Source organism: Syngnathus typhle, linkage group LG18 (genome assembly GCF_033458585.1).
Source record: "Syngnathus typhle isolate RoL2023-S1 ecotype Sweden linkage group LG18, RoL_Styp_1.0, whole genome shotgun sequence".
In the NCBI taxonomy this organism is placed as follows: domain Eukaryota; kingdom Metazoa; phylum Chordata; class Actinopteri; order Syngnathiformes; family Syngnathidae; genus Syngnathus; species Syngnathus typhle.
In genome coordinates, this window is record NC_083755.1 from 4,893,846 (window position 1) to 4,919,517 (window position 25,672).

Sequence of the window (25,672 nt, forward strand, 5' to 3'; positions counted from 1 at the left end):
ATTTCATCCAAATTCAACATCTTCGATGAACCCAATGTCAGCTTTATTCTCCATAGGTGTCTATTCATTACAATTATGTATATCCAAATAAATAAAAAAGCACCATTGATGAGCCATCAAGACATTGTGACATAGCCGTACATACACATACATACATAAGAGGAAAATAAATGTTTGTATTGGACTGCTGTGATAACAAGTGAAGTTGGTAGTAGTCTTCTGTGACATTCCTGTGCAATAAAAATCCTAACATCTGCTTATAAAACGCAGTAGAGTTAAAATAAACAACAGTCAAGTGGTTTTTACTAAAGCACATTTTTGTTATTGGGCCCTTTTGTTGAGTCATTTTTAATCAGCATGCAGTGGCTCCATGAACAAAATATGCACAAGCTTCATGTTCTTCCCAAGAGAGTTAGTCCAAGACACAAAATGGAGGAATCGCTGACCAGTGCATTTCCTCTCAGGCTGGCTTCATCAAACACAATTACATTCACTACAAGGATACATTCTTTCCATTCAAAAGCACTAAATCACTTTCACAATAATTGGCACCTTCTAAGATATTGGTCATCAGCACTTTTGTTGAGTTAAACGGTCTAGAGGGAGGTTACGCTTGTGGACCGGGTCAGGCGGCGCTAACCTTTTTTATTCACGTCAATATTTAAAAGGACTTCCCTGAAGGCACAACTAGGAAATACCATTGTTTCTTTAAGGGCAGTGTTGAGCTTCATGTTCCAAAGTCAACATGGCCGCCAGGTCTGACTCACTTTGAACAGGCCTTCGTTTTAAACCACAACACACTCGAGGGATGACCTGTAGGTCATGTAACTAAAGAGGCACTGGAAGGGCCTGAGGGCAAACGCAGGCAAGACTAGCTGACTGTCTAAACAGAATAGAAGTATGTGTTTATGCTCCAAGATGGAAGTGGAGAACTGGCAACTTAAGTACAATAGCCATTTCCTATCTTCAATAATATTAAATCGCCCCCCTCCAAACACAATTTGTGACTATGGTGAACTCCTATTTGCAGTTCTCTATTCACAAATTTATTTGTGTCTATTTCTGTGGTCCTTATCCTCAGCTATTTATGTAAAAAAAAACTACTCTTGTGTTCCGAGGAGCTAAGCTTAGCCTGGGATGTTATATCTAGACTTAGCCACATGTTTTCGCCCCGCTGAGTCGCTATTAAAAAGCTCAAGCTAACTACTTAGGTGTCATTTTTTGGTATGACAGTTTTATTTTGGAGGGGAGGGGGGTCAATTCCTCAACAGTTTTGATCCCTATTTCCTTTAAATGGGGATTGTGGGGGGGGTAGTTTAATGTATCTTAATATTTAGCAAACATTCATCTACATGTGAAACAGCAGAGACAAATCGCATTCAATCATCATTTGACTTGCTACAATTAGGTCACATTGGTCAGTGCTCACCAGTAAGAAGTGACTGCATTCATGTACCATGTGACTCATTCCAAAACAGTCTGGCCACATTTCCGCCGGCGTTGTTGTCAACGCACAAAAACATGGCCGAGCGTCCTGCGGCACCGAGGATGCCGTGAGCCCTTTTCTAAAAACAAACCCTGGCGTCGTCCCGTCGGTCAGGTCAAATATCGCTGGTTCTCGTACTCATGGTAAGATCTCCCAGAGTGGAAAAGAAGTCCTCCATCTCCTTCTCCAGGAGTTTGTTGCGGTTCTCGGCATCCTCCCGAGCTCGCTCCGAGTTCCGCAGTTTGATCTCCAGCATCCGCTGCCGCTTCTTCTCCTGCTCCATCTCCTGTTCCAAACGTTCCATGTGAGCACACAGAGCGGCGCTGGAGTCCTCCAACCTGTACGTGGCCATACAAATGCATGGATATAAAAAGTCTACACCCCCCTGACCAAAACATTCTTATCAAATATTAGCATTTCATAAATCTCCAGCTAGCATATACTCACTTTTGAATCCTGATCTCATAAGCAGCCTTTTGTTTCCCGAGCTCGGCCTTGAGGCCTTCTACCAGACTGCTCAGGGTGACGTTCATTCCGTCTCCGTCGTCGGATGTGACGATGGACGGTACTCCAACTACCATGCTCACGTTTCCATTCTCGCTGCAGGCCGCACTGCTGCTGCAAAGCTCCATGGCCTCGCAGCTATCCTGTTCAGAGCTCGGATCTGTGGTCGTCCCCCCTCTCTCTGGCTCCCTCTGAACTTCCGTCCACTCTCCCTTGTCCCCGCCGTCACCTCCCGCTCCGCAGTTATGGTGGGCCGAGGGATCACCGCTCCCAGAGTCTGGCGCTGAGATCTCACAGGACGAGGTGGACCAAGGAGTGCTGCCTACACTCTGAACGCTGCCCATGCTGGATGAGGAGGTGACATTGTCATAGGTGGAGAGTCTTTGTGAGGAACCGGTGGAGTCGCGGTCTCGGGCCGATCTTTCACCTGAAGAAGTACGTCTGTGCCCTCTTAAGGAAGACAAACCATTCATCAGCCAGTTACTGCTTCCTCCCCCGCCGGAAGACACTGCACTGGGTTCCACCGCCGAGCCGCTCTGCTTTGGCTGCGGCTGCGAACGAGGCGTTGAGGAGCCTTTAAAAGAATACTTCCACGAGGGGATGCTCTTGGCTTGTTTACTCGGGCTCACAACTGTCTCCCCCTTTGCTGACGAAGACCCTAGTTTTGGGCTCTGCATGGGGGTGACAGCGGCGCACAGTTTGGCTTCGAGTGACGAGGCACTGCTGTTCAGTTCTTGTTCTGGGTTAGATACGGGGCAACTCTGCAGGTCCTCTTCGGAGATCCAAGCGCCAAGGCTACGATTGAGGAGCTGATGCTCCGCTTGGACTGCCGTGGAGCCCTCCTGGTCCCTCCCTGAGTACAAACGCTTGTGTTCCCTGATCAAGATCGTCATGAGGTGTTGCACTAAAGAAGTACCTAGGGGCAATGGATCATATTCAGTCTCACATAGTCATTTTAGTTGCTTTATTATGGTCCTATTTACTCAAATTTACATAGATGGCATACTGATTTTCAAACAAGTTTAATTTCCTATGTAAGACCTGATGATCTGTCATGACAGCCAAGTGTTTAGGAATTAAATTCTTTCTTTATTCTATCGACTGTACCCTTTCCTTCCCAAAAACAAATCCGAAGTTTGAATAAATGAATTTTCCAATCATCCTTTGTCTATTGTACCTTCCATGATAGTCACAGGATCTTCCATCTTGGGTCGAAGAATATTGGGCCCAAACACTGTGGCGAGGTTCTGGACGCTCATCTTGTTTTCATGACAGTGCGATTGGACTTCGTCAAGGAATCTAGAAAGCAATGACATTTCTTGCTAAGTTATTTCTCAAATGCGCTTGTCAAAATGAAGCAGTCGTCCAAAATAGTATCTTACTTGCATATGTACTTGAGCAGATTGTAATTAGGCAGAGGTAGTGTGTTAACTTGCTTCCCGAGCTCCTGAACTCCCTGTCGAAAAGCAAACCTTTCAACAAAACAGCGTGTAAGGGCGGAAACTTGTCAAGTGCGCACATACCTCCTCCTCATCTTTGGACAAAAGCTGTGCACATGTTAAAAAGTCTTCATATTTGCAGAAGGGAATGACAGGTTCAGGCAGCTCTCGCAGGTACAACTTCAGCAAGGATGCCACGGTGTGAACGTCTGTGTTGCTGCAGGAATTCACCAAAACAAAAATCTTCAGCCAGGGTGTTTGGTTTCACTTATCTTTCATCACTTGTCATGCCTACCTGTCAAAAAGAGGCTTGTCGCCACAGTCGAAAGCCTCCTGCAGATCTTTGACCAGGTTGGCCTGGCCCGGCATTCTGAAGAGACCCTCCTCGTCCAAGCCCCTCTCCCTGATGAAATCCACACATTGCTCCACTAGCAGCGGAGCCAATCGGGGGCCAAACTTCTTCTCATACTGCACTGTGTCCTGTAATCGCTGGCCGAATATCCCTAGAAAAACAAAATTAAACGGAATGAATTTCATTTTAGCCATAGACAATGATATTCTTTTGTTACAATGGCTTGAATTGATAACTGTACTATCAATAGATGTAGACTTGTTCATGCCTGAGGCTTGCAGTCAGTTAAAGCTTTGCCTTTACCTCCTCCAAACGGTGCCCAGATGACCCGCCGTATGGCCTTGACCCAGTCATCCATGTCTGTCTGGGAGTTGGCCATGAGCAGGAAGGATTCATGGCTGATTGGTGCACGGTCCTTCTCTCCTGTTCCACCTGGAAACACACATGTAACAGGTAAAAGAACATAAATAAATAAAAGAAAGGGGGGGGCGACTGTGAGGCTATACAGTACATCCATGATTCCCCAACTTTGAATTCAAAATAACTGTGTATACTTTGCAGTCAAAAAATGTAGAAAATATTTGAAAAGCCCACACAATGTGACAAAACAAAACACATGCTGTGAACGTTTCCTACCACTAGATGGCATCAGAGCTCAATTTGTTTCAAACGGAAGTCACCCTAACCTTCAGGAAGCTTTTAGGAATAGCAAAATATCTCATCCCTTAAACAAGATAAATAGTCAAATAAAAAATGCCCAGTCTAATAAAGGTCACAGTAACATTACTCGACGTCAAATTGGTAAATTAAGCAAAGTAGAAAATCCTTCCTCCAATAAACAGCACTTTTGATCCAAAGTGCACTTTAATAAGCGTGGGATAATAGTGTGACCAGATTCAGTCATTGTGCTCATAGACATTTAGCTGCGAGAAAGGAGTCCAAATATAAACAGTGGTGCCATAAAGTCAAATGTTATTGTCACCCAGCTTTGCAAACTCACACCATCATGATGATCACACACGTCTGTCTTTTGAATCTGTCTGGTCTGCACTTGAATTGCTGAACTAATTTTTTTTCTCCAAACACGAGCTGAATGAACATCGAAATACGGATTTGTAGATTGCACAGCTGAGATAACTTTAAATGAGTAAATGTAAAGAGACGTCTCAGACATTAAGGAGCCCGGACATCTTTTCATTCCACTCCACTCAATCGTGACCTGATAACACACACAAGTGCACACGCAGACAGAGCTACACAAAATCAATGCATCCAAAGACACCAGACCGCTCGAGCATCTCAGCCTCAAGTGAATGGATAGAAAGTACAAAGATCCCTGTCGGAGCTAATTATGATAACACAAAATGAGAAAGAGGGTGCAAAACTGCAACATTTTGAGTCACCGCAATCACAACTCAAATCAAAAGTGAAACTAACAATTCGATATTCCCTACAACAAAGTTATTTGAAGAAATTGACCAGGAAATGACTAGCATTGATAATCATTGATCAAATTCATGTAACCAACAACAGGAGCTAGTGCTTTTCCATCCTGTGACAATACTACAAGTTAGTTCACAGCTTATAGTGAACAGCTCGGCTGCCCCGACGCCTCCCTGGGCTCTTTACTAGTCTAGTTAAAAAGCTCCAGCATCTGCTTCCTGTTACCTTGGAGATGTTGCTTCTTCAGGGTGTCCGGCTTACAGCAGACCGGCCCCATGTCTGCAGCGACAGTTCAGACCAGAGCTGATACTAAGCAGATGACTACGCAGGTAGCGCCGATGGCCAGAAGCTGCCAGTGAGGCATGCTCGGTGCCAAACGAAAACAGAATCCATCAAATGTGTGCCACTCCTACAATCGCTTATTCCCTCTTTTCATTGCCCGGTTTCTTCCCGCCGTTCCCATTGAGCAGTGTGGGCTGCAGGTCCTTTCCCTTAGCCCCCCTGGGGAGAAGTAAATCCCTGAGGAGGAGTGTGACGAGTCCCTCTCTCTCTCTCTCTTTTGGTCTGTGTGTGCTGGAAGGTGGGCTGTCCTCCAAACTTTGCCAAATAAACTTGTGCACACACTAAAAAAAAAGCAGATAATGCCAAACAATTTCTGTGCTTCCAAACAATTAGCATTACCACCTTGGCATGATACAAATATCATTGGTCAAAGAATCCACAATGAAGTTTTCTAAGACCCATAAAGTCAGTCAGAAGACCCGAGTATGACGCTTAAGCAGTCAGTCACCCTATCACAGCAGTACTTTCCGCCCTGAGTCAGCTGTTATTAAATCATAAAAAGATTCCAGTAATTCCCCACCTTCCCGTATGCCTCCAGGCTTTAATACAAATAACCTCAGTTCCAAATTAGGCGCGTGACTAAGGAATCGGCTTTGTTTGGCTCCACGGATTGTTGCAGCTACAGCGCACAAACTGGGAAAAAAAATTGTTTCCTGAAATGCTGCCAGGATTTTTTCCCTCGGACAATGTTTTGAAAACTATTAACTTATCCGCTGCTGTTGGTGGGCAAGGACGACCGTGAGTTCATGTAAAGTCACTTTGGCTAATCTGACAATGACAGTGACCTTGAAAAAGTGCAAATAGACAGACAAATGAAATAGCACATATAAACAGTAAGACAATATAAATGTTCCAGGTGAGACTGCAGATTTACACACTTGCATCAGTCTCCTTCCGCCTCATTACTTTCCAGTGTGTCTATGGCGAGAGGATCATTGGAGTTCACACCCTTCTGCAATGTTGACCGGCCATAAACAAAACACACAAGACACTCACAAGTTGCTCGTCCACTCTAAACACAAGAAGAGGTCCCTAAGCAAACACTCCTCCGAGGACAGTCTGGCACAGGGACCAAGAATGTATAGGACAGATCCCATTTATTTATTTTTTTCTATTTATTTAATATTAGAGATGTTTGGAGAGTAATGTGCGTGTGTGTAGTAATTAAATGAATTATTATTAATGCTAGCAAAACATTGTGTCACCAAGAGTGAGAATAGAAAATTACAATAACACACAACCTGAAATCTGCCTCCTTGTTATTCACAGCATGAAGTCTTACCTGGCACAATCTCAAAAAGATGTCTTCCCGGTTCGTCTGGGTTGGCTGTGAGTTCGTTCACCTGGCATCCCTGCAGAGGTATGCATCCCTGAAATACACAAATACAACACTGAGCTTCGGAAAAAAAAAGAAGCAGTAAATGTAATATGTAAATCTTCACTGATGAGATCGTTTTTAATTATATGTTCCAAAAAAGTGGCGCTTAAAGAAATTGATCAGTTTTCGTATCCCCCTTGTCATGAATTGAACTTGAGCCCACTCAGATGATCAGAATGCATTATTGAGATGAATAGCCATTTAGCTACGACAACTAAAACCAAGTGAGCTGTGAAGCCATGCCAGCCCAGCATCAGAGGCATCGGCCCTGTTAATCTGCTGACTGGCATCCTTCATCAAACAGCCTGCCGACTCCGGCAAATCGCCTCAGCCTGTGGACCGGGTCCTCGCCAACATTGGTAGCCATGGCAACAATTGGAAGAGCCGTGGCTTGTTGGGAGCGCAGGGAAAAGCATAGGAACCAAGGGATTGAAGGTTCGGGGAGGGGTGGGGGTGTCCCTGGGGTGCTATGCGCTCAACAACACAGGCAGCAAGGGATGGAAGATTTACAAAGGGCAACACGTAACCTGAGAACACAAATCATGCAGAGAACAGTAGAGTCGGTTGGTATCATGCTAGTATTAAAGTATCATTTTGTGCTTATTACACAGTCAATTGCATGAATATTATCTAGTTCATGCTGAAACTCAACTATCCAGATTTGCCCGAAACCTGCCTTGGCACATGTTTCAAATTTGTATAAGCTTCGGCTTTTAAAAAACCCCAAACAGAGCTCGGTTACCATGACACAGGAGGCAAAATTCCAACTAGCTATTGTTGACACGCCCATCTTAATCGGGTTTGCCTATAAATGCCCATCATCAGTTTGGATGCAACCATTTGGATTTTAAAGTGCTCCAAAAATGTAACCAGAAGCCATTCATTTTTTTGTCCAATAACTAAAAAAGTCCCTTTATTGATTTTCACAATGTGCTTTCACCATGCGATCGATTGCCTTTTTTCTGTCATTCATTTCTGTCGTCTTTGGAAGTGGGTGGACTTCTATTGTAGCAATAAGGCAACTTCTCCCCCTCCTCCCACAGAGCGCCACTCCCAGTTTCAAATATCCCATCGATTAGAAGATTAGAGAGAGGACTGAGGCGGGGTGACACGTTCTCACACACCCTGGATTGTGTGAGATTTAATTTCCTTGAGTATATGCACGTATGCCCATTTCAGCCTTGTCTTCCAATGCACGAAGGTTTGCAAATCAATACAGCTCGGATGAGTAGACCCTTTCGGGTCATTTGGTCCCCATAGAATAGATACTGCAATGAGACCGAGACGTCATCCTATGTGTGTTCTGTGGGCGTGTGGGGAAAAGATGGCAGATGGCCTACATTAAATAAATCATCCGGAATGAAGGCTTGAAGAAAAAAAATCAATACAAGTGTCAAGGTTTCAGTCAGGAATACTCTGAGATGATGATTGTTTTAAATGTAAGGACGATGGCCTCGCTGTCTTTCTGTTGTCGGATTACATCCTCCCCTGCCTAGAACATTGTAAACCGCTAAACAACCCCCCCCCCCCATCCCACCCCACAAGCAAGGCCAGTCCAGTGACACGCCCACTCCATTACTTCTAAGTGGTTATTAAAGAGGGAAACGATGAGTCAGCACACAGCCACAAAAAAAGTGTCTTAAACTGAGAAAGTAATCGAATCAATGAAGCATCTTCCTTGCAAATATTTTTAGGCTGATTGCACTAATGGAAGTGTTATGCCATGTGTACTAGAAGCACTTGGACCGGAAATGTCCGTCTCGTACATAGCTTTTAGCTTTTCCACTACAATGGGATAGCAGTGATGTGGTGTGGCTGCTTTAGAGCGTCTCGTTGTTGGCCCTGAGTGTGGGGAGATTTTATTGCAGCCAGTGTGGACCGGTTTTAGCACATTCAATGTACATGCTTGAGAGTGGAAAGATTGGCTTGCTTCATTTTATTTATTTTTTAATAATTTTGAAGCTTTATTTTATGTACTTGGCCATTTTTTGTGTCTAAGTTAAAAGACATTATTTTCACTTTCAGGAAGCGTATTAATTGAAAAGCAAAATGTCAAAATTCCCCCTTCAAAAAGATGCTAATCTACATAAATTAATATTTGTGGTGGGATGATAAAGTCTGTGCAGTTATTTATTGGCAATGTACACAAACATCCAACACAATACTGGATGGCTCTACTTAAATGACGTGACTTCAGTCCATTCCGCAAGCAACCAATTTTGTCATAAATAAGTTAGAATAATAGCTTCAGCATGCGTCTAGCTTTATAATTACCTGTGGTTTGGTTTCTTCTTCATCTTTGTAGAAGTCGAGTTGTTCTGAGCGCAGCACGAACCAACGCAGTTGCCAGTTTTTCATGATGCTTCGCTGCTTCTTCAGCCAGCCGGCTTTTAGCGCCCCCTCGTGGAGGCTGGGTGAGGCCGGCTGGCAAGAACCTCGCGTCACCTCGCCCATCACCATGCTCTTGGACCTTGCTGCACATACACACGGATACGTTTATTTATTTTTTATAATAACAGTGAAAAGTAGTCAAATAAAGCACAGTACATTACTTCCCAGCATTGAATACAAACTAGTCAATCAATGAGTTGACAAAGATTAGACTACTCCATTAACCATCTTGGCTGTGTGCCTTTTTTTTTTTTTTTCATTTTCACTCTCCAGTGTTATCTTTCATTGCGCATGCTGCTCGTCATTCAGGAACACACAACCTCCTGCCCCCGGGCTAGAACACCTCAAGATGAGATACAGAGGGAGGCAAATATGAATAGGAGCACAAATAACGTCGAGACACATAACGGCACACACTCCTGTAGCCTGCGGTGACATAGATTGTACTCCCCCCTAACCTCTTCACCTGCCTTCCATTTGCAAGGTCCTTGGGCGAGACCTATTGTCTCGCCACGAGCCAAAAGCAAGGCAAACGGCTTGGGCTTCAGATAATAAGACCACATGGGACTGACAGGCTGAATCATTCTCAACAAATGTGTGAAACCTGAGCTCAGCCCAGGGCACTTTCAAAGCAAAGGGACTGGCGGTACCGCCATGTCCCAGTGCGACATCGGACTGAGATCACACAATGTCCTTATTTAGAACCAACTATAGCGCTTTAATATACTGTTCAAGTTGCAACCATATTTCACTGTCAGCCGTATGGATTCATTATACACAGGTATGAACTGGTGGCAGGGTATGCAAACAAGGCAGTGCAATTTAATGATCATGAATAATTTATCCAACTCAACCGCGCAGACGAGCTCCCATTCATGTGTACGCGCAAGATATGATCAATGTTGCTGAAGGAATACGAGGATGGAGAAATGGGGAAAGAAAATCAATCCTTTTCCATTGTCTCCATTTCATTTCCTGCAGCCACACACATAGATAGCAACTAGGATAATGTTTTATAGGTACTGCCTCTCTTGCTTAAAATATATATATTGCTCCCAATCATAATCTTTACAGCTTGAAAATCAGTTAGTGGCTCTTTGACCTTGTCTTCAAGGTGGGAAGTGTTTGATTCATTTGAACTGTCACACATCATTGGACACCCAGTTAGAAATCGGTAAATCTAATACAACAGTTGCCTTGACAAAGATAATACACAGTTATAAAGGTGTGTGTGTATATATATATATATATATATATATATATATATATATATATATATATATATATATATATATATATTTCTCCTTTTTCCTAAACACCATAATGTTGCAATTGATTACCGTAATTTTCGGACTATAAATCGCGTTTTTTTTTTCATAGTTTAGGTGGGGGGACGACTTATATTCAGGAGCGACTTATATACATATATATGGTTTTTTTTTTCACTTTTTTGGGCATTTTATGGCTGGTGCGACTTATACTCCGGTGCGACTTATAGTCCGAAAATTACGGTATGTGAAGTTGTATTGTCGTATTTCACCTTAATGACGCTTATCCCTCCATTAGTCTTCCTTCGACGCGGTCTAGTTCTTATCTCCCCTGCTTTAAATCACTAATTGCTCTGTTATTACTGAGAGGATGCGGACACATTCATTCTCATACGGAACAAATTTAAAACAAGACACCATATTAAGTCTACTATAGGCATTATTTCATCGAGCCGTTCTTCAAATGTTGCTGTTACATGAGAGTATGAGCTTGAATCGACTCCTGTGGTCTGAATGGCAGCTGGTGTCATATTAGATGATCGTGTTAATTGTTTGTCAGCACCTCATTAAAAGAGTATGAGTGTCCGCATATAGCTTTAAGGGCAACTATATAAAATATAATGACAAAATTAGCATCTTCAATATGATTTAATTTCTAAACAATCTATGGATTAATCCCTAACACCGTATATTTTCATCTTTTTTCGATTTGCTAGTATTCACTTTAAAACATTCCACAGTTTTAACACGTCAGCTGTGTGTGAGTGGAACACACAAGCTTGTCTGTGATTCACGCCTGAGTCACAGTTTCTTTTTTTTTTTTTTTTGCCTGTGTGGGTCTCAAAGTGCCAAAACTCCGATTTGAACCTCGTGCCCAGGGTGATTCAGACCTTCCCTTGGCTAGTTGGAGCTGTACTGGGCCCACTTCAGCTTTGGTGTCAAAGCATGCTTTATGCATAACCACTGCAATTTCTTGGAACGGAGAGCACGATTAGCATTTGTCATGAATTACATTGGAGGAAGGGAAAAACATCAAAAGGCTTAGCATAATTTCTTCCTGGGCGGAGTCCATTTATACACCTTAATGTAAAACCTACAATACACTAATGCATCCATATAAGGATAATTGTCGGACTCAAATGTAATATTTATACAATTTCCAGGCACACGGGCATGCTCTCAAGTTGTAAATGTCAAAGGGTGTAAAAAGTGTACCCTTGAGGGTACCACCCTAGCAACAAACTATTATCCCCCAACTTCTGTACCTGCATGTCTATTAGATTTTATGCATACTATCCTCATGGGTCCTTTCAAGCATAAGTAAATCAAGCAAGCCAACCACTCCAGCAGGCGGCACATATCCAAAAATGGATTTGAACAGCTCAAAATGGATCAATCATAGATTACCAATCCGTGTACCGGATCTTAATGTTGACATGGATGCCTGAATTTTGGATCTGTTTGCTCATATGTTTTTGTTAGCATGTTACGTGGTGGATAGGGGTGGGGGGGGACATATTTTCCATGTCTGACATATATCATCAAGCTATAGATGCACTTTATCTCACACACACAGGGATGCCGGAGGAATTTAATTCCATTAATCTAGTCGTTGGGTGGTGATTTATGGCGGACAGAGTTACAGGTGCATCCGCGCGGAACTTGAAATTAGCTTACCACTGTTGATAAATTACCCGGCTGGTTTGTGTATGTGTGTGTGTGTGTGTTCAAGGGGTTTGAATCTACACACTGCGGTCGGGGGTATGCCGATTGGCAATCATATATGTGGAACTGATGCAGCAGGATGTGTATTTCTCTTCACGTGTACATATAATACGCCAGTTGGCGCATCTGCAGAATGTCAGCGAATTGCCAAGTCGCACGACTTTGATCGTAAAACCATGGCAACGAGCATCGCATAGACGAGGCAAGGGGCTTATATGCAGGCAATTAAAACTGACAGAATCTGGAAGGAAAAAAAAAGATTATTTTTACATTACCAATCATCTGAATGCAAACCAAATCGGTCATTAGTTCAGCAAAGAGGAGTTTCGCTTTAATCTTGAAACAAATCCGATTCTTTTTTCCACAGCTACTAAAGTGCAAAACGTGACACGAATCTAACAATCATAATTAAGCAGCTAATACGGCAATTCATAAAAGACACATGACCGATGCCTATTGTGTGATAACTTATGCAAATATAGATTGAAGCCTCTTTAAGAGCAATTTCACGCCGCTCCAGGAGAGGATTTCCGCATCCCACTCCGATTATCGGGAGCTATTCATTACATCTTAATCGCATCCAGATGAATAATTACGAGTAAGGATGGAAGGAAAGACACGCGGACTGGGACGCCTATGCACACATGGGTTTACTAACGCATCCTTTTTACGAGTGCGCACACATCACACGCTACACACACACGCACGCGCGGCGGCACCAGCTGACAGGAGGCTCATAGCGGGGATGAAACTAGAGATGCAATAGACTCCACGCAGATTTTACACAGGCAGTTGTTTCAATTGGACATTTTCATTGTGAAACACTGTATCAGAATTTGGATTATAGGGAAAAAATAAAATTATATGAAACTACATGTCAGTCCCAATCAAATAATACTTGAAGATGTAAACGTCCAAAGCGTCCTACCTCTCCGGGTCTGTCTGATCTTGGGACTCAGCATGGTTGTCATGGCTTGCCGGCGCGCTCTCCCCTCGGCATGTTCGTGTACATCCAAGCACCCCGCCCCTGCTCGTCCTCTCCCTCAGCCTCCTCTCCCTCTCTTCTCTCTGACCTTCTGCAGTGCGGCCGCCAGCTGGGGGTTGGGAACACAGGGGAGGGGAGCGCGACAAGAAAAGAGGGAGGGACTACGTCGTTTTTTTTTTTTTTTCCCATCGCCCAGTGGCCTCGACCCCTCCCTACTGCATTATTCATAACGGTGCATCCGCCTGAGGGTGGATGGAGCTTTTGGACTACAACAATATATACCTGATCAAATTGAATGCTAATTTTAGGTCTAAAGTGGCAAGTTTGGATTATTTCAAAGTGAAAGGGAATTGAGTAAGGAGGTTGGGTCATGTGGCAGGTGCCGCTACCGCCTCCACCTAATTAAGACTTTCTGAGCTTGTCTCCCTTTTTAATCACCTCCCTCCTCCCCCCGCCTCATTTCTTCCTCCTCCTCTATCATTTTCTATTGCTATTCTAAGAAATCCATTTGGTCTTGCTGAAATTCCTTTCTACTGTATTTAACCACGTTCCTAAAATACACCATCCTGGCCGCTTCTGGTTTTCCTCGAGTGTCATTGCCTCGCGACTCAAAGTCAAACATGCGGAATTCCCAGATGCTACGGTGGGTCGGTAATTACTTGCTCCAGGCATTCCGATGGCACGGCTTAGAAAAACCAAATATGCTTCCAAATGGGTCTGACAACATCCTGTCCCCTCGAGCTGCTGTCTGGATTTAACACATGACAACGAAACGCTTTGTTGGCGTGATTTTGCAAAACAAATGTTTTTGCAAAACATTTTGGTTACAATTATTTGGTGGATATGAAAAGTTTACACACCCCTATTCAAATGCCTTTTTCCCCCCACCTTCAATCATTGAAGTAATGTGGTTGCAGAAGTGTGCACACCCTCTTATAACTGGGGCTAAAGTTCTTCTTTTTTTTTTTTTTAAACAGTGTTGTTTTTTAGAGGTTTTAATTCACCTCACATACACAACCTGGAATGTGTGAGTGAGCTATAAAACCTGAGCTTTGAACTCAGAATCTCAAAACTGTGAGGCAAACCACTCATCCACTGTGCTGCCCTATCGAAATAATACAAATTTATAACATAAGGTGAAAAAAACCAATTTTATTCCCACGAGACTCCCTTCAGCCACATTTTAAACATTTTGTGGGGTTTTTTTTTTCTTGCTCGTGGGATTTCTAAATTTACGACTCTAAAGTCGGTTCAGTGGTGTTGTTGTAGGCGCAGCTGTGCCACAGCAGAAGCCAGTCTCCCTCCTGCTCCAGTCCACACTGGATAATAGCCATAAGTCCTGCACTGCAATTGAATCAGAGCGACCACAGCTGCTCTTATTACAGAGCAAAGAGGGAAGGAGACATGGAGAAGGGTGGAGGGCTGTGTTTTTTAACGTGTGCCCTTTTTCGACAGACATGCACTTACACACAAAAGCAAACAAGCATCTGAAATGAAGCAGCACTTTGCTAAGACACGCGTAGCTCAAATCAAATGAGATCCAAAGCGAGATAAGAGGTCACATGGCCCGAAATAGTAAAAAGTGAGAAAAAGGTCAATAAAAAGCTGTGGTGTTTTGACCGCTCCATCCAGGGTGTGGCACTGAACATTGTCATTCTACCACCCAACCCAATGTTGTTTTTGTCCCGAGTGGAAACATTTTGGAACAAAAAAAAAAGACCACACCATAAAATGTGCTGATAGTGTTGCATTTACATCTTTTTTTTTCTTCCCCCAGACCACTCCATCCCATCCGACAACTGCTTACTCCCCAACTCCCAAAGCTCAAGGTGATCTTCAGCAACAGCTGTCCAACCACAACACAGCTAAAACCTGGTCCATTATCACGTCGCCATTAAAGGCAAATAACATCACTGGGTTTGAGAGAACCTTATGAAATATTGACGCGGAGGATGATTAAAATTTCATCATAGCAGGGCGGGACGGTGTTAAAACAAGCCAGTGGAGATGGGGCGGCGGTGTCTGGACCGTTAAAGGTGTGACTGTTGACTTAGCGTTATTTATTGATCGGGCACGACCGGCTGCAGTGGGCCTTTTTCATTCGTCTGTTTTGCTGTGTCTGCTATATTTCAATCGTATTCCTTAAATTGCAATACAAAATGTTGAGTGTCACCCTACCAATGCAATTGAAAATGGCGGGAACAAACAATACACGCCCGAGTCACCATCTCACCCTCACGTCGCCATTAGGACAAAGAAAGTCGTATGATGTCTTTCTAAGAGAGTCGTTGGACAGACTAAAGGGGCACAAAGTAGACAGGTGTTGCTCTTTAACCCCTTTTAGCTGCCGTCTCGCTCGTCTGTCAGCGACAATTAGCACATGGCCATGACGTCATCCACTAATGCAATGAAGAGAGCTGACAGGATAAGCAGACTGTGACAAAATGGCAGCAACCTGCTTTTTATCTTTTCTTTTAAATATTCATTGAATTTCATTCTGAAATTGCATGAATTGAATTTATTCTGTTCATTTTTATTCTTTCAGGGTGTTCACATGCAGCGGTTGGATGATAACTAACTGTATTGGCAATGGGATGGTTTCTTTGGAATTAAGCTCAGAAATATTTACATTTTCTTTCATATGATGAGGTTGGTGAAAGCACGCAAATTTAAAAATGATGAAATGGGAGCTTGCTTCATGGACCGTGAACCCCATTTCAGAATATAACGTTTCCCATTTTATTAGTGTTTTATTAGTTTTACTGCCACCTAGTGGTGAACTAGTAGAACGCAATCACCTAAATTTGAAGCATGAGTATTTCAAACTTTAGCAGAATTGCAAGCTCAAATAAATTAATATTCCCTATCGTGCCAAAGTTCATTGAACCAGCTTGTATGCACAACCCATGTAACATTAGTCATTACGAGACCTACGATTATATATATTTGTTAAATTGATCCAACAGAACTTATTTTTTTGCATATTATTGCAATTTATAGTGTCTTTATAAAATGAATTAACAATGAAAAATTAAAAATGGTTGGAAAGATAAATTACAATTTAAAACTGAAAGGCCGCCCTGGATCAAGCAGTTATTTCCTGCTACCAGGATTGTTAAAAACAAATTATACACACTACAGTATTTACAAACAAGGAGTAACATTAATGGTGAAATATTGCCAACAGCTACGTCTTCTTAATGGGCAAGAAACAGCTTGCTAATGTGTCTTATCATATGATCTCCCTTCGATAACGCAAGTGACTCGTTTGTTGAGACATATCAGCAAATGACAAATCCAACTTGGAAGATAGTGCCGCATTCACTTTGGCCTTTCCAGTCTCATTTCCTAGAGTCCAATCGACCTCTCAGCCGATATGGGAACCAAAGCCCGGTAATTCAAATTAATTCTATTTGTGGCCACGAGCTTGGCTGTCGAGGCAATATTATTCATTCTGCCTGCCCGAGTGACATACACAGAGAAAGAGAAGCGGGATGGAGAGCAAACTAATGGAATAGCTGAGTAGGGAAGCAAGGAGTCTCAGAAATAAAGTCCTCTATTTGTGTGTGCATTGCTGGGAATTGATTTTCAATAGTGCCGGCAGAGTGCATGCATCCAGGAGCATTGTGCAGTGAGCATTCGATTGTCAAAAAAAAAGGCCACAGGGTCAACCAAGGTCTTGATTTATCAGTGATTTGTATTCAAAGATCTGAAGGATTGGATTATTTTCATTCTGAATTTCAAGTACATCAAATTGGATGTGGATTACACTAAGGTCACACCCGCAGCTCGGCTAAGTCCATACCAGAATCCTAATGAATTTATCTTTTGAGATCTGTCCACTCAGCACTTCTCAGCTCAGCCATGTGGTTAAAAAAAAAAAAAAAAAGACAAGTGAGTGGACTGCGAGGTTATTTGCACTTTTTTCAAGTCTTATCGACCGCTGGCGACCAGAAATCGGCGCGAAGGGAAGAATTGATTATCTTCTGGAAATAATGTGGTGAACAAACAAGTGTTAAAGCAATCAACAGATTAGTCACTGCTTTTACCACCCATTTAATTATTCATGCAAATGGACTTATACATTTATATTGTTACCTAGAATAAAAAAATCATTGAAATTAATTTCCTTGGAATTTTACTGAGTGACTATCTTTATGACCAGAAGTCTTTGCAGCCCTCTAGTGGACACAAATCGATTTTCTGCTGCTTAAGGGTTTATCAGGGGTCAGGAAAATTTGGCTACTGGCATTCATTCCCAAAACAGTGTCCAAATAGATTTAGGTAACGGTCTTCACTCGTGGCACGTGCACAGTAGCCTTAACTTGTCGTGCGTTCAGCAGCTTCTTTCTGTCTGCTCTGCAATTCTCAAGGCAGACCTCACATAGATTGTACGCATTAGCCATGAAAAATGTTTTCGGGAGAGCCATTTTCTTCAAGTCTGGGGGCGGAGGAAAGGGATTTCTGTCCAGGTTGATTTTTTTCAACTTTGGGAGGTTTTCCAAGCACTTGGGCACAACGGAAAATCTGTTGTCAGAGAGGCCGATGTAGACGAGCTCATGCAAGTCCCCGATGGCTGTGGGGAGTATTTGAAGCTTGTTGAGACCCAAGTAGAGCTTCTGGAGGTTCTGCAGCAAGCCCAGCTCCTTGGGGACTTGTTTTAGACGGTTGTTGCACAAATTCAAAACCACCAGGGTCTTTAGGAGCCCGACGGTTGGGGGGATTTTCTCCAGCTGAGGCCCAAAACAGAAAAGTTGTCACAAAGAACCCGGCAATAATAACAGCTCCATACGGCCATGTTGTACTCACATAGTTGCTGTGCAGGTCCAAAACTTGGATTTTGGTGAAGTCACGAAGAAAGTCAGGCAGCTCAACGATGAGGTTCCTGCCCAGGATCAGTTCCTCGACTCGCCACAGTTTCTGGATGCTTTCTGGGACTGCGTCAAACTCTTTGAAGCTGAGATTGAGGCACTGTTTGCCATCCCCCAACAGTTTAATGCAATCCATGGCCATTTCGATGCTGAAGACCTTGCTCAGTGGAATGATTTTTTTCTTCTTCTTCTTCTTCGGCATGCTTCTGTAAATGCATATTTATTTGAAGACTTGATTTGACAGTACACAATTATTTGTTAGGAACGTAAACTCAGAGTATGTCATTTTTCTTTTAACCAATAAGAACATGGTTGAAATCAGTTTCTTACCGGTGTCAAGTTGATGTTTCCTCAAAGTAGTCAGGAATACTTGCTTTAGTTACTGTGTGCCTGATTCACCTGAACAAATATTGCATTTGTTTTCTGGTGTTTCCTAGCAACATTTGCAGGTGTCATTGAGGAAACCAACAGTTAAGTGTCTATGTTTCAATGTAATCAAATCTGATATTGTTCCTGGGAATATCCTTTTGCTGATTTCAAAAAGAACGTTAAGTCGCATTTTATTTTACTCACGTGTGAAAGGAAACATTTGTATTAAAAATGTTTCAATTGGCCAAAGTCTGAAGAAATGTAATTTACATTTAAGGATCCACCAAACGGTTCAAACTGACCCTTTTCCTTTCACTTCGGCTGATCATGGACAAGATCCCAGTCTGGCCCAGTTTCCATGCTTCGTGAATATAATTCTCCTTCTGCACAAACATGCATACACACATGCATTCTCTCTGTCTCTCTCGCTCTTTCGCTCTCTCTCTCTCTCTCTCTCTCGCTCTTTCGCTCTCCCTCTCGCACAGTCAGCAGCATATAGCATCATAAATCATACAGTCATGATTACTCAATTGTCAACACTTGTGCTGCGTTAAAGTTCTATTCGGATTTTTTTTTTTTTGAACTTCCAAAATCTCGATAGGACAATTGAACTATTGGTGAAACGGCCGAGAGTAATTTGTACTCACATTACCGTCCGCCTTTTATTCGCCTGAGATGTTGAGCTTTGACTGGAAGACCAACTATTTTCACGCGTACGCCTTAATGTCAAACTAAGGAATATGGACATATACTCAGCAACGGACCCAATTGACTGAAGTTGGTTAAATGCAGGGAACTTGAGTACAGCCGATGACGTAACGTTATTTGCTTATCTATTGGTTTAATTCAGAGTCGCCTTCTGTACCTTAGTTGTATGACGTCATAGCGCAAGCTCGTTTTGGCTGATGTGTTCACTGACACTGAAGTTGTCTGGAATATAAATTACAAATACTTCGTACTTAAGTTCGGAACTTGTATTTACTTCAGTATTTTTATGACAGCTTACTTTACAATCAAAAGTTTGGACGCAACTGATACAAACTTTTGAGTGGTAGTTATTTAAAGCAAAACTATTTTTTCTTTTTTGCACCAGCTTAAAGTCCCTTAAGTAAATATTATTTTCGGGCCTTGTCTTTTTTGGTCATTCGATAGATATTAGGTTTGCAAGCAGGTATTAAAAATGGGGAATGACGTATTAAAATAAAAACACCAAAATTGGATTACTTCCTTATTTGTTTCGTTTGTTGTCTGGGGTAAGAAAAGAATTCACTTTGCTTTACATTTTACAATTTATTCCAAGGTAGATTAAGGTCATTTCCATCATCTACATGTGAAACCCCGTAATGACAAAGGGAGAAATGCTTTGTTTATTCAGATTTTAAAAAATTAAGAAACGAATAATAAATGTCAACTGTGAGGCTTATATTTTCTCTTATTTCATATTATAGTTTCTGTAGCACTTTGAGATTCTTTTATTATTATTATTATATTGACAGGTGTGCATTGCCAATGTGAGCATTTAATAATGGAATACATCTACCAGTATTCAGAAAGAAAATATAACTGTCACAGTTCCCGAAAAAAAAAACAATCAGGTAGATTTATTAAAAATGTGGATTATTGTACATCAAATTTTTAATACAGCGCTCTCAAAATTGTTTCCTAAATAAGCTTTCTCACATTATCTGAGTCAGATACCTGGTCAGAATAGAAATATGACTTGATGTTCTTGTTTGTTGTCTGAAAAAAAGGAGGAAAAGTCAATCAACAATTTGATTTTAAATTTTAGTCCAACAAAGATGGAAAAACAGCTCTATTTGTTTGGGATTCCGGAAGTTCCGGAACCAACTGCATTCCACAAACTGACAAGGAGATGGCGACAGTGTGCCGCCTGAAAACAATGTAGGTTGCTCGATCGTTTTTAATTTCCAGGGTAAACCGAAGCAGTCATCTCGACAGGTCACCTGGTGGCGCTAGTGCGCAAAGCGCCGTTCGACATGCAGGAGAAGAAGTTTGCCTTGGCTCGGTGGACGTGACGTCAGACCCGCAGGTAAATTGAAAACAGGTGTGCACCAGGGAGTTATCAAATACGGATGAAGCAAGAGGGCGCCCGACCGCGTGGCATTCTCTCAGGTAAACTGGAACACGAGCAAATGTTTGTCGTCCGTTGCCGTTTCTCACGACGCATTTTTGCTTGTTGCAGGATTTTCACACGCGATGGACGCAACCACGTTTGAGGTTTGAGCGCAGCGCGCCTCAATGCACTTGCCTTTGCATCATGTTGCAGTGTTTCGAAACGTTTTCGTTTGTTTTAATGCTGGGCAGCTCTGCTTCGTTTCTTTCATTTTTAACTCATGAATGAGACGTCTTTTACTTGGGGCTTCAACTATAAGTGTTGGTTTGACTCTAGTCAATATGTTTGACTATAGTCAAACAAATACAAAAATATAACTTTCTTATTTATTGTATTTTTAATACGGTGGTATTTCATTTCACGTTATGTTGTATTTTTAATACGGTGGTATTTCATTTCACGTTATGCCAACGTATATATGAATGCGAGTTTTTCCTTCTCAAAATCAAATCCTTCCGCTCCACAAATTAACCAAAACGGCGCCCGCATTCATTCTCATACATTGGAACTATTTGCAAGTGTATTTTCTCGTCTTTGCTCCGGACATCCCGTTTTGGACGGCTTAGCTACGCCGTCGTTTGTGGACTGCAAACTTGAATCATCCGCCCGACGTGAATTAAGTTGAATGAATATAAAACGATGTCTATGTTCCGTCTTATTGTGTACTTGTATAAAAAAGGGGCTAGAGCCGAATTTGATTTTTAAAAAAATATATGTTCACAATTCGGTTCAACGGTAAATTAAATGCTAAATTGACTCCTAAAGTTAATTTGCCAAAATCTGTATTGCCAATTGTTTTGAAAATGTACACTTACTCATTCATTTGCATCTGGCTAAACCGCTAGCTCCCGATTGGTTAATTTTAATCAGATGACAGGGTGTAAGGGTTCAAGTGAACTGAGGGCTCATATATGAAAAAATAAAGCAATGAAAACCCTCAGTTCTTTATTAGTGTTAATTCTCTGCCCTTCTCAGTGTCCTTGTCCAATAGGAGAGCCAGACTATATACCAATATGCAATGTTGATCTGTGCCGCATCAAAACCATTGCTCTTATGAATTCAACAAGTGAGCTGAAGTGACATGCTCACTCTAACAGCTCAGCTAACTGAGTGAGAAATGGTAAGAAATGTGTCATCTCTGCTTTTATTGTTAATGGGTGTTTTACAATGGGATAGCGGTTGTAATTCCTCAAGATAGCTTTCTTACATCAATAAGTTTCTGTGCCTGAGATGGGAATGCGTCCTTTTTTTTTTTGTACATGAATGCGATAGCACAAATGTAGTTACCAGCACTCAATTAATGGCGCCTTGCTTGTTTTTCCAGGGTTGAAGAGAAGCAATGAGGAAAGGACCAATTCCACACCCAGTCAAGAATCAAGCAGCATGCCAATGTGGACATGTCATGTGTGGGGATCATCTGACCAGGAGGGGGCAGTGTTGTGCTCTGGTTGCTTTTGGTTATGGGTGCACGCCGGAAAGGTTGCCTTGAAATGAGGGCAGGTGTTTAAGGGTCTGATGGTTGGACTTGCTTAAGAGGTGCGCTGTAGTTGTAGTTGAGGTTGTGGCTTGTCTGGATCCAGAGCAGCGTTGTCTTGTGCGAGGATAGCGGTTGAAAGCCGGCCGGCGCTTTGGGGGAGGACTTCAATTTTTGCACACACGAAGCCCTTTGAGACTTGACTGTGGGCAATGGAAATGAGCTTGACTTGACTCGGTCCGTCACACCGATCGACACAACCAAATCCTTGTCGTGTTTAACCCCTTTTGTTTCAGGTTTTGTGGAGGAACCAGCTTGGGTACCAATAGCAGAAGCCCAATGCCCAAGTTTGCTGTAAGAGCAGCGATGTCTTGTGCTAGGATTGCTATTGACGGCGCATTGTAACCTTTGTGTCCATCGACGTCGTCACGTCGATGGACACCAACAAAACTTTGACGTGGAGCTGAATGTCCAATTTTGCAATAACACTTGTTGACTATTGTAACATTTTTTTATTTTCTAACCTACCACTGTCGTACTTGCCTTCTTTGTTCTCCCCTCAGTGTAGGGCGACGTTGGAGCGAGTCGGTCCAGAATGTTAAATTTTGCAATATGACTTGTAACATTTTCTTTTTCTACCCTACCACTGTTGTACTTGCGTTCTTTGTTTCCCCCTCGGTGTAGGGCGGCGTTGGAGCCAACTGGTCAACGAGGTGCCGGAAACCCAAACAAAACTTTGCCGTGGCGCTGAATGTCCAATTTTCCGATGTGACTTGTTGACTAGTGCAACATTTTGTCTTTACTGTCGTACTTGGGTTCTTTGTTCTCCCCTCGGTGTAGGGAGACGTTGGAGCGAGCCGGTCCCGAAGGTCCAATTTTGCAATACGACTTGCAACATTTTGTCATTTCCTAACCTACCACTGTCATACTTGCGTCCTTTGTTCTCCCCTTGGTGTAGGGCGGCGTTGGCGCGAGCCGGTCCACGAGAAACCACCGGTCGAGGGTCCCCAAGACATAATGACGCGAGCAGCGCACGACTCATTGCATGTTCTGCCTTTTGCAGACTGGACGCAAAAGGGGGGGACGCACGGCCCGACCCGGCGATGGTAACCAAGAGTAGGTAGCTGCTGTGATCAAGTAAGCAAGTGTGACCTCCAACTTGGGGTGCTCTTTGAGTCTCGCATTGTTTCTGCAGATGGCGACCGGGACGCGACACGATCGGATCAGAAGGTGTGGCATCACTGAAGTATCCTGCAGCCAGCCAGGTTCTGAGGGAGACCCGCTTCCCTGGAGGCGTTGAGCTTCAATGCGTGAAATTGATTTTTTTTTGTTTTTTCTTTTTTCCAATTCACACCAGTGGTGTCCAAACGTCTGAGTGCCGCATACGGAAACAAATTCCTAATTGTGTGACATAAATTCATTAAACACTCGAATCAATCATGACATTTTGCTCTAAATATTTTGTGCTACTGCTACAAAACGGTGTTTATTTTGAAGGTCATTCATGTGGTGTCTTGATAAACCTGACAGACAAAGCAAAAATGAGGATAAACTACTTCTGTGTCTGAGTGAAATTTTGAACAGAGGATTTGACTTGTAAATACAACTTAATATTTTGATGCCGTCTGTCAGTCGTATTTTGGCGCTCCCCTAGTGGCCTGTGGGAAATAGCCCCTAGGCTGCCGTTTGGACACTAATGGTGATGTGTAGGGCTGCACGTGTATTGGAAAACTGCAATATGGTGGTATGTTATTGACATGCACTTTAAGAAAGAAAAGATGTTTTTTTTAATGTGACCTAATGAAACGAGCTCTGTTTTCTTGCTTATAATTATTTTAGAAGATGACAAGTCATTGATGCAAGTTAACGTCTAACTGATCACATTCAGTTCAAATCATTTCTATCCCAAGTTGTTGCATGACTTTGCTCGATGCAATGGTCTGGCCCAATACTGCCATATCACTGGTTTCCCAATATGTTGTGCAGCCTTGATTGAGTGCAAACGCGCAGCGGCGTCTAGCGACCGCGCAAGCGAGACTTTTCTGCTTGTGTCTTGAAAGGTGGATGAGAAGCTGCACAAAATGAAGAGCCGGCGGATGGAGGTCACGAGAGATTGGCGAGCAAAGGAAGAAATCACCCCAAGAAAAACAGTCTCAATGTGAAGAAGAGGAAGTAGCCTGATGCATGGCTGGCCGGAGGTGACATGACAATCAAATGTACAAGGAGAGCATACACTTTTTTTTTTAATTTACGTAGTTTCCTTATTTGTCCCGCAGGGCTCGCTCACGTGGCGTCGGAGGGACTGGAGCAGTTCCTCAAATGAAGATGAGTACCATCTGCTGGTCACTGAGTACGTTGACAGAAGTGAACCGCATGCAACGGAGTGCTGTCTTTCTTTTTGCAGTTGTGCGAGGCAGAGGAAGGGTGCAAACGTCGAAAACCGGCCCGGAGCGGACCCGAACCTTCTGCAGACCTTAGCCCGTGACGAGCGGCCCACATGAGGCGGGTGCAGATGCGGCGAGGCTGGGTGGGCAAAGCAGCCAACATTTAGGGAGAGTATGACTGTTTTTCCTTTTGCACTTTCTTGCCCTCCCTCCACTTTCTCACTGGGTGTGCACACTGTCTGTCTGCATGATGCTTCTCTTTCTTCCAAGTGCTGTTGTTGTGCAATATTGTTTTAAAGTGTTTTTTAAATACATAGAGTGAACTGTAAGGTTTGTACTGCAATTGTGTGCCTCTGTACCTGAATTAAATTGTTAACTGAATGCAAGTGGTCCATTTTCAACATTGGCCTGTGTAGTCTCGCTGTGCGTAATGAGGTGAATGTCAAGTAGACTGACACACATAGATGCAAATGACAAGCGTGTCAAAGCGTAAAAAGTCGGCGTTGCAACCCATGAAGTATGTCTTTGGCAAACCTTTTTGCAACCCTGCTGTAAAATGGCCACTGAATTCAGAATCTGGCTCCGTTTTGGTGCACATTTTTTGTACGAGTAAAAGCCTTTATTTTATTGAAGTCCAAGCCTGTTTTTCTTTTTGCGGTTAGATTGTCATGCGGGGTGTTTCTGTGAATAAAGTTGACTTTGGTGTGTTTTGTTTCTGTGGGTGGTCTTTGTAAATACACTTTGGTGTATCAATTGTCATGCACAACATGCCTCAGTTGATGCTGCATCTCGAATATGAAATTAATTACAAGTTTTGTTACAGGTCTTGAAGTCTTCATTTGCAGTCGGAATACGAGGAACGCCAGTCCACTATACAGTGGAGAGGGCTGCCAAAGTGAATTTATAAGCATTACATGCAACTTCCAGAATCTGGGCCTTCAATTCAAAGCACTTAGTCTCATGTTGCTTAACAACACGGCCAACCTTGCTACCAGTACTGTGATAGCATCCAGTTCAGAGTTAAGTCTGCAAAAACACGTGAGTAAAGGCCACACCGTAACCTGTTTAGATGGTGTTCAAGTGAGCCAGAAAGAGGTGATCTCATTACCGGCGTCTTTACTAAATTG

The 25,672-nt window shown here is 42.8% G+C and overlaps 2 protein-coding genes and 2 long non-coding RNA genes across 8 annotated transcripts; 2 read left to right on the plus strand and 2 right to left on the minus strand.

The window, feature by feature from the left end:
- Positions 1-21: 21 nt before the first annotated feature.
- Positions 22-13,396, minus strand: si:dkey-191m6.4 (rho GTPase-activating protein 22). 2 transcript variants are annotated; one of them, XM_061304799.1, is made up of 10 exons: positions 13,257-13,396; positions 9,219-9,418; positions 6,849-6,936; positions 4,085-4,213; positions 3,725-3,932; positions 3,514-3,646; positions 3,373-3,446; positions 3,168-3,289; positions 1,934-2,906; positions 22-1,824 (listed from the first exon to the last, which is right to left on the minus strand). In XM_061304799.1, the coding sequence occupies exons 1-10, from the start codon at positions 13,297-13,299 to the stop codon at positions 1,602-1,604; spliced, it is 2,193 nt and encodes a 730-aa protein (XP_061160783.1). In that variant the 5' UTR covers positions 13,300-13,396; the 3' UTR covers positions 22-1,601. The 2 variants fall into 2 exon arrangements, with proteins under 2 accessions (XP_061160783.1, XP_061160784.1); XM_061304800.1 differs by lacking the exons at positions 6,849-6,936; positions 9,219-9,418; positions 13,257-13,396 and adding an exon at positions 5,450-6,031.
- LOC133171432 (uncharacterized) lies at positions 4,102-18,766 on the plus strand. The gene is made up of 3 exons (XR_009718787.1): positions 4,102-4,234; positions 6,836-6,926; positions 15,091-18,766. It is a non-coding gene; the product is annotated as an uncharacterized LOC133171432 (long non-coding RNA).
- Positions 17,594-18,984, minus strand: lrrc18b (leucine rich repeat containing 18b). The gene is made up of 3 exons (XM_061304803.1): positions 18,515-18,984; positions 18,123-18,390; positions 17,594-18,046 (listed from the first exon to the last, which is right to left on the minus strand). Exons 2-3 carry the CDS (start codon positions 18,384-18,386, stop codon positions 17,594-17,596), a joined length of 717 nt encoding a protein of 238 aa, XP_061160787.1. The 5' UTR covers positions 18,387-18,390; positions 18,515-18,984.
- Positions 18,985-20,271: 1,287 nt separating this feature from the next.
- Positions 20,272-25,672, plus strand: LOC133143179 (uncharacterized). Of its 4 annotated transcripts, none has more exons than XR_009710368.1 (6): positions 20,272-20,686; positions 20,757-20,791; positions 21,663-21,807; positions 22,012-23,298; positions 23,357-24,359; positions 24,438-25,672. It is a non-coding gene; the product is annotated as an uncharacterized LOC133143179 (long non-coding RNA). The 4 variants fall into 4 exon arrangements; XR_009710367.1 differs by having other exon boundaries at positions 22,012-23,281; XR_009710369.1 differs by having other exon boundaries at positions 22,012-23,277.

Excerpts from the sequence above, each read along its gene's own strand:
- si:dkey-191m6.4 (XM_061304799.1), bottom strand. The coding sequence starts at position 13,299 with ATGACAACCATGCTGAGTCCCAAGATCAGACAGACCCGGAGAG. Across the intron at positions 9,419-13,256 it reads GATCAGACAGACCCGGAGAG|CAAGGTCCAAGAGCATGGTG; the intron begins GTAGGACGCTTT and ends GTGTATGTGCAG. Across the intron at positions 4,214-6,848 it reads TCTTTTTGAGATTGTGCCAG|GTGGAACAGGAGAGAAGGAC; the intron begins GTAAGACTTCAT and ends GTGTGTTTCCAG.
- lrrc18b (XM_061304803.1), bottom strand. The coding sequence starts at position 18,386 with ATGCCGAAGAAGAAGAAGAAGAAAAAAATCATTCCACTGAGCAAGGTC. Across the intron at positions 18,047-18,122 it reads TGGACCTGCACAGCAACTAT|CTGGAGAAAATCCCCCCAAC; the intron begins GTGAGTACAACA and ends TTTGGGCCTCAG.